The sequence below is a fragment of the Lycium barbarum genome, chromosome 12 (genome assembly GCF_019175385.1).
Source record: "Lycium barbarum isolate Lr01 chromosome 12, ASM1917538v2, whole genome shotgun sequence".
NCBI lineage: Eukaryota > Viridiplantae > Streptophyta > Magnoliopsida > Solanales > Solanaceae > Lycium > Lycium barbarum.
The window spans coordinates 80,181,108-80,189,877 of NC_083348.1; the positions used below are offsets into that span (position 1 = coordinate 80,181,108).

An 8,770-nucleotide genomic window follows, 5' to 3' on the forward strand; every position below is an offset into this window, starting at 1 on the left:
GTAATGAGAAAAAAGAATGTACTTACTACTAAGTAGTAATTAGAAACTGGAGTAATACTGTTTAGTCTTAGACTTTATATTATGTTTAATCTCTTTTGAACGTGATCTGAATTAGTGATTAAAAATAATAATTTATATTTATTCTCTTGATATGGATTTGCACAAGAATGGGTGGTAGAAGATTTTATTTCATATTCCAAAAGTTTCATGTTCAAATTGTACCAAAAATCACTTAGAAAATGTTATTTCGGATGACGAAAAAACTTAAAGGGCTGGCCTATCCTAGCCCGCGGCCCGCTTAGGGCTAGGTTGGCTGCCATTTTGCAGGTCCTTCAATTAAAAAGGTCAACCCGTCCTAGATCATTTAATTCTTTGGCCCTTTAGGACTGAATTGGGTTGGGTTGGGCTGGGCCAGCCCATTTTGACAGTTCTAGCTACACGAAACATCAATTATGGATTAATTTGGTCATTCTTGTTAATTAACAAAAGCCTTAAGTAAACACAATTCAAATATATATGCAAGAATACTATATTCCATATTCCCAGTTGAATAAGGTTCAAGCAATTTTAATTCATACCATGATTAAGTGAGTAATAAGTAATTTCTTAAATTAATATCATAATATCAATTAATTAAAAGAGTGTCATAGAAAAGGTTGTTATAAGGCTAAAACATAGAACAATTAAATAAATAAGGAGGAGTAATAAAAATAAAGAGATCACATAGGACACGCCACGAGGTTGATGATCATAAAGAGATCCTTTTTCTTCTTCTTCTTTCCCTATATTCGCTCTTTCAACTTTGATTTTCCTCCAGATTATCAATTTTATTGTATACAATACTAGCAAAGAAAAAACAGGCTAAATGTTGATTGTGAGGTGCTTAAATAATGGAGCCCCATCACAATAAGTTTGCTAGTGAAGGACAAGTTGACCCTTCTTCATCTGCTTATTCTAGGGTTTCAAATCCACTTAACCAATCGGTAATTCTCTCTTCAATTCTAATTGGTTGAGTATGTTTTGCTCTTCGATTTCATTTACTTTATCACAAGAAATTACTATATTTGTTTGATCAGCTTTTTAATCAATTTTAACTTTGCTGTCAAGTTTTGGGTTTTGCATAAAGTTATTGTCTTTATTGCTAGTAAAATTGTCTGTATTTTGAAAATATTATTCTTGGTTAGTTGTTGAATTTATTGCTGAGATTATCTGATGAAAATCGGGGCATTTTAGTGAAGGAACGTCCGTATTGATGAGCTTTCAAGAATTAAAAAGATTGGGGATTTTGTTATGTTGCATCATTCTTATGGAGATTTGCCTAAAAAGATTATTTTTTGGCAAGTAAAGAAACTTTATCAATTACCAAGGAGAGCACTAAAAAAACCAAGGGGGAAAAACCTAATCCACGCTTCTCAGGAATAATCCAACAAATACGGAAAGCCACTGGCAAAAAAAAAAAAAAAGCGCACACATTTCCAACAGGATCAAACTCTTCTTTTGAGTATGATTGGGCCCTGCAGTGGTAGAACCTGGTGAACCAGGCGTACTACCAATGCAATCCATAAGTTTCCCATTCCCGGTGACCCTGATGGACAGACCAAGCTTTTTTGATGAAGCATGGCATCCACAGATTTAGCTATGTTCTGGAAGTCCCTTGTGTTCCTCTCAATCCGTATAGAGTATATCACAGCAGCGAAACTAGCTTTCAGGATAGTACCTCTTGCACTTTTGCTTCCAGTCTTCTGCTTCACCCATTTTCGTTCATTTTCCCAAGACTGTATACTCCTCTGGCAGTGTTGCCATTCCAGGATTTCCTTCCATAATGCTTGAGTGCAACAACAACAACAACATACCCAATATAATCCCACAAGTGGGGTCTGGGGAGGGTAGAGTGTACGCAGAACTTACCCCTACCTTGTGGAGGTAGAGAGACTGTTTCCGAAAGACCCTCAGCTCAAATGCAGCAAATCAAAGAAGTTATGGAAAAGGAAATACGGCAGTGAAGAAAACATGGTAACTAATAAGGAAAGCGGTTCAGAGTGTTTAAAAAAAAAAAAAAAAAAAAAAAAAGAGAACAGCAACAACAACAAAATAGTGCGATAACTGAAACAAAATAAACAACAGATGGAAAATCAAGAAACAACGTGAATAATGCTTGAGTGTAAGGACACTCAAAATATAGGTGATCAGAAGCTGAGCTGATGAACATAAGACACAGGAAACAGACACAGGGATGCCCCATTTGAGAAGCAGATCTTTAGTTCTTAACCTCCCATGAAGTTGAAGCCATAGAGTAAAGGTCTGTTTATGCTCAGGAAAGTTATGATGCACATGCTGCTTCCGTTCTACATTAGGAATATCTCCTCAGCTTCTTATAGACATTAGAGATTAGGAACTTACCTCTATGAGCCAGTGTAGTAGGATCACCCAATATTTGCCGATATTTCCTCATATTCAGAATCTTTCTGAGCATCCATGAAGCCTGTAAAGGAATAGTCATAGCATCAATGCCTTGCTTCTTTATGTAGAAGTGTGAATCCAAGTAATCCATAGTTTCTTCTTCTGAAGACTTAGTGCCCACCGGTGTCTTCAAGTTCAGGAGATTCAATCCACCAGCTCCCCTAGGTAGACAAATGTTGTCCCAAGCTACTAGAGCTCTCTTAGTGATTGTAGCCTCACCAGTCCACCGGTAGCTCCTACTCACAGCCTCAATCATCTTTATAACCTTCTTGGGCATTAAGAAAAGCAGAGACCAGTAGGCTTGCACACTAAACAGGACATAAGCCTACCTGCATAGGATAAGCTCTTTGCCATCCACGTAGTGATCCTAGCAAATAATATAGCCTGTATAAAAATTGCAGTAATATAAAATAAAATTGGTGATAGACAATGAGACTTCTCTGTAGAAGTTAATCTAAAAAATTCAAGAATCTAATGCCATACATGGCCATTTAAAAGGCTAATAATGCATGTAAATAGTTCTAATGTAGGACTTCTCACATAACCTTGTTTTGTCATCTAATACCCATTTAGGTGGTGTGAGTGGCCTCTGTGGCGGATAAGATGAGGGAAGTGAGCCTGAGATGGTTGAGGCATGTGAAAAGAAGGTGCGCAGATGCACCAGTAAGGAGGTGTGAGAGGTTGACTATAGCAGGTTTTAGGAGAAGAAATGGGGGGAGGTGATTAGGCAGGAAATGGCACGACTTCAGCTTATTGATGACATGACCCCAAATAGGAAGATATGGAAGTCGGGGATTAGGGTAGAAGGGCAGTAGGTAACCAAGTGTTGTCGTACTTCTATGTGGGAGAGACAGGGAGCTAGTCTCTCCTTCTCATCTTCTTCTTATCTAGTAGTATTATTTAGTATTCGCATAGTATCCTATTCTTCGAATTGTACTATTACTTGTTGCTTCATTTGCGTTGTTTATGTTGCTATTTTGCTGTCGCTATTTCCTTTCAATCTTCCTTTGGTTTCACTTATTTTGATCCGAGGATCTATCGGAAACCACCTCTCTACCCCACAAAGGTTGGGTTAAGGTCTGCTACATCCTACCCTCCCCAGACCCAACTTGTGGGATTACACTGGGTATGTTGTTGTACCCATTTAGAAACAACACTGACATCTGCTCAATGTCGAACCTGCATGCTCAATTCTTTCATACGAAATGGTAATCTTGAGATCCTTCCTTCCACTCTGTTCAGGATACATTACACTGTACTGCCGGTTTGATTGACTAGATTCTTGTGGTCAGATTGAATAATTTATATTCAAAGTTTTCGTCTATAGGTGCTGGTCTGTGTATGATAACTTTTCCTACCTTAAGAAAAGAGCCTGTTTTCTTTGTTTACTAAACACTCCTCCACTTAGAAACGTTTCCTCGCCAAAAGTATGCTAATAGTCACATGTTGGGAATTTTAGTTATATGCTGATAGTTACTACTCACTTGTCTCCTCCATTGGTCTGTCCCATTTCAAATTGTCGTGATCTCTTTCTTTTGTTGGGGGAAGTAGAGATTATTGCCAATTCTTAGTAGTTACTTGTTCTAATGTTATCCTGTTAACTATTTATTCATATAGGGAAAAGTTGCAGTATTTTGTAAGTGCAAGCAAAATTTTTAAGTTTGACATGAGAATGCACACTTAACGTGGTTTTTGGTGATAGGACTGTAGTAAGTTTGGAGATAACAGAAGCCTGGATGATTATGAGCCAGTCATTAGTCCAAACATTGTCAAAACGGGTAAGCATGAAGAATACGACAGAGTAGCTGTACACATAAGTAATGAAATTCCCGAGAACACAAATTCGGCGAGGCGTCTAGATACTCAGGCGGAGGAACTTTTCAGTAACTGGTCATTTCAGGACACTCGAGAAGCTAGTGAGAGGTATCATATGGATGGCTGGAAAGGGGAATTTGGTCAAAGTGCAGACATAAACAACGATAAGAGTTATATCATGGGCAAGCCAGTGGGTGGACAGCAAGAGACTGATCATGATTCACCTTTGTGCACAAAAGAAAACTATGAGAAGAGGGTGCACACAAGTAATGAAATGGTTAAATCCAAAGTCTCTAATGTTGATTTAATCCAACAGACAAATGAAAGTGACGTAAAAAGAAATTTTCTGTACCCTCAATTAACTGAAAATAGAGAATGTGAAACCCAGTCAACTCCAAATGTAGAAGAAAGTACGTGCGACAAAAATCAAGGAAAATATTTCTGCTATGATTCACCACTCTTTGGTGAAACTGGGGCTTGGATCCCTGTATCAGTTCCTCCAATGTCGGAGAGTGAGCATGAAGAGTGGAGTAGAGGCTTCTGCTCGAATGGGGGATACGTTCCTGAAGGTGACACCGATTGGAATCAGTGCATGGGGGAAGACAAGGAGTTGACCATGTGGGATGTAGTTGTGGATATGTTGCTCGCAGCACGAGGAAAAGTGCAATCTCTTGCGTCTGGTGATATAGTAGGTAACATGTCGTGGATATCAAGCCATCTCATTGAGCAGGCTTGGAAAGAGATGGCTCAAACCCTCACAGAGGCAAATTTTGGTAATGCCCAGGAAATTCTTGAGGCAGATCCTCCCAAATGGTTGCCTGACAGTGCATCGTCCACTTGTATGTTATGTCATGTACGGTTCCACCCTATCATGTGCAGCAGGCATCATTGTCGATTTTGTGGAGGAATATTTTGCAATGAATGTACTAAAGGAAGGAGTTTGCTCACTGAGAAATTTCGCACTGGGGAACCACAACGAGTATGTGACGTATGTTGTGTACGTCTTGAGTCTGTGCAGCCATACTTAATGGATCAAGTAAGTCGTGCTGCTCAATTGCCAACCCATGACCTTACTGACTTGAGCACATTGAGATCTTGGGTTAACTTCCCGTGGGGACAGTCAATGGAACACGAAATTTACAAGGCCACTAACGCTATTCGGGGCTATGAAAGGGTATGAACTTCTGTTTGTTATATTGAATGTTGCATCTCTTATATGTATGCTTAGTCATACTAATGAAGCAAACATTGATTTTTCACGCCTCAGATATATATATATATATATATATCTCCCTGCTAAATACTTGGAAGAAACCAATTGCTGCATTATTGTACTATTTAACCTTCTAGCCTCTAATCCACCATTTGGAGTGCTACTGATATGCATCTTATATGTAAAAAATAAGCAAAGCATGGCTCTCCTTTTTATTTAATTTCTTGATATCTTATGCCGATACATTGGCTGCCTAAAATATTCTGAACAAAACATTTCAGATTGGTCTGTTGAGTTCTGAGAAGAAAATTCCAGAAGCTATTCTACAAAATGCAAGAGGCCTTGCCATACTTACGGTCGTGAAAGTTGGAGTGATGGTAACCTACAACATTGGAACCGGATTGGTAATTGCACGCAGGGAAGATGGTTCATGGTCTCCCCCCTCGGCCATTTCTTCTTTTGGTGTGGGATGGGGTGCTCAGGTGAATAAATTTACTATATATATGCTAACCGTAGTAAAGGATAATTACCAACCTGAATAGATTGCTCTGGATATAGACAGTGGTGTCTTTGTTTCCACATGGGCAATCATTACCCAGTGGCTTCTGGATGTTATCCACGATCAAATGCCATCTTCCTTTTGTGATAGTATTGGTGCGTTGGCAGTTCTATACAGGGTTCCGTATTAAGCCCTGGCTGTTTCTTTTTATCATTAAACATCGAAAAAAGATGTCTGTTCAGTAGTTATACTGTTACCTTTCTGGAAAAAATGTTTGTTCCGTAGTTAGTTACGAGAGAGATAATTATCAATAGTTGAAAGCTTCCAGCTTTTCTGTTCTTTCTTTAAAGTAGTTTCTTGGAGAAGGAAGTGTCTAAAAAATTTTAAGGTGGTCAATTAAAATATCATTTGTATTCGATAGGAACTTCTTATCATCAGTAAATCATAAAACAGATTTTTATTCTGTAGGCTGGTGGAGAACTTACTGACTTCATCATTGTCCTGAGAAATACTGATGCTGTCAAGACTTTTGGTGGTGATGCGCATCTGTCAGTTGGAGCTGGTGTGAGCGCTGCTGCTGGAATCATTGGACGAAATGCGGAAGCTGATCTTCGCGCCGGTACTGGAGGCTATGCTGCTTGTTATACATACAGCTGCAGTAAAGGTATCAAGTCCACTTTGTTTATAAGTGCACATGTAATTTGCCGTGTTATACTTTGATTTGTGTTTTATTTTATTGCAATATAAAGTTGGCATGTGATTTATATCTGTTTTTCTATATCACATGATCGTTAACAGCCTGAAAATATTAATGTAATCTTTCCACTCTCTTGCCTGTTGAGAAAAGGCTCGAATACTCAATTATGCAGAAAATTTGTTCAGAAGAAAACAATTATGGGGTTTGAAGTGATGTGGATTTAACTTGAAAAGAGTTTAGGGAAGATAGTGAACCTCAAACCAATTTTCTCACCGTCTTTACTATTTTGACCATATTTTTTATTTATATCACTGGAAGTTGAGTTGATGCTTTCTCTCGAGGCCCAGTTATATATCTTTGTATCATGTTTAAAGTGCCATTTTTTTTGTGGTACAGGTGCCTTTGTCGGGTGTTCCCTGCAAGGAAGTGTCGTGACTACCCGAACACGAGAGAACTCCAGATTTTATGGTAGCCAGTCAATAAAAGCTTCAGATATTCTCCTTGGCTCGTTGCCGAGGCCCCCTGCTGCAGCCGCCCTATATCGTGCACTCGCGGAATTATACCAGAAGCTTTGAAGGTCTCTTACGTATTAAAAGTGTTGTACATAATGTTAAGACGCTAAGTTCAGGTTGGAAATTTGGGGCTTGATTACTGCTATTCTTTGTGAATTATGATTATATAGATATAGTGAATTTGTACAGTCTGGAAGAAGAAAAGTGGTAAATATAATCATGATCTTTGCTGGAAAGTATCCTCGCTCAATTGAATCCAGGCAATTTGGCAATCAATTTGGAAAGAGAAAAAAATGGATGAGAATGAGTTATGCTGTGTTTGTTCTCTTGCTTGGAGGATAATCCAATTATTCTTGATAACCTCAATGCCAGATTTGCATTTGTAAGTTCTGCTGGCACAGGCGCTAAAGGGTATTAGCTAAAATCAAGATAAATTATAATATACTACAGTCATGGGATTAGCTATACATACAGAAGGTGAGATAGATAATCTTGGCTTTAATCCCAGGATAACCTGGTTTTGAACCACAGGTGAGATGGATAATCTTGGTAGACATTCTTCCATTATTGCTAATGGGCTCAGATTTCCAAACATTAAAGACTACGCACATAGGCAGTTGTATTGAATTAATGTAAAATTTTCACAAATAACTACTTTTTAGCTGCTTTTAACAAGCTATAACTACAAGTTCATTATTTACAATTTGTAGCTGATTTTTCCTATATTTAGGTCCTGGACGCGTCGCATAAATATAACCAAAATATAGACTAAATATACGGAACTGTTGAGCAAATAATGCCTCTATTTAAGGGGAAAAAAATCCTTTTCAAACTAAACAGAAATCTGTTTTTAATGTTTCATAAATCACGCAAATCTCATTCTCTTCCATATCTAATCACATATCTCATTCCACATCTAATCATTCACATAAAATTTGAATTTAAAAACTCTCTTCATATTTTTTCCCAAAATATAACTAAAAAAAAAAAAAATCTCTTTTTAATGTTCCATGAATCATGCAAAGCTTGATTTCTTCATCAACTGAATTGCATAGTGACAAGTTGAGATTGTCTCCTGATGCTATGACCATCGGTTTTGTGTTCGTTATTAAAAATATTCAATGAAATTACATTATTAAAAATAAAAAATATTAGTTATTGAGTGCAATAAGCTGATATCGAATATTATTTAGTAACTTTAATACGATGGGAAAACTTGACTCCATAAAAAAACTTTAATCCCTAAGGGTGACTTTTGATTCACTGTATTTTATCTGTATTATGATTGTATTTTTTAGTGTATTCTAATTGATCCGTAAGATTTGAATCGTAATGAATATATTTACAATATATTTCACTTGTATTTTGTATGTATTTTAGAAGTATTAAAGTTGTTCTTTAATTTTTGAAGTATATTGTACAGAAAAATGAATTTTATGGTTCAATAATGAATTCAAGTGTACCATGAATATATAGAGAAAATGCATAGAACTCTTTCTGGTTCATCAATAAAATATAGTGAAAACATGTAGGAAATACAAACTTGGTATTGAAATGTACTTTGTAATTTTTTA

At 37.2% G+C, this 8,770-nt stretch overlaps 1 protein-coding gene across 2 annotated transcripts; it reads left to right on the plus strand.

Moving 5' to 3' along the window:
• The first annotated feature begins 707 nt into the window (after window positions 1-707).
• Window positions 708-7,432, plus strand: LOC132621310 (uncharacterized). Of its 2 annotated transcripts, none has more exons than XM_060335529.1 (5): window positions 708-983; window positions 4,163-5,449; window positions 5,770-5,970; window positions 6,456-6,651; window positions 7,081-7,432. In XM_060335529.1, exons 1-5 carry the CDS (start codon window positions 891-893, stop codon window positions 7,257-7,259), a joined length of 1,956 nt encoding a protein of 651 aa, XP_060191512.1. In that variant the 5' UTR covers window positions 708-890; the 3' UTR covers window positions 7,260-7,432. The 2 variants fall into 2 exon arrangements, with proteins under 2 accessions (XP_060191512.1, XP_060191513.1); XM_060335530.1 differs by having other exon boundaries at window positions 709-983; window positions 4,171-5,449.
• The last annotated feature ends 1,338 nt before the right edge of the window (window positions 7,433-8,770 follow it).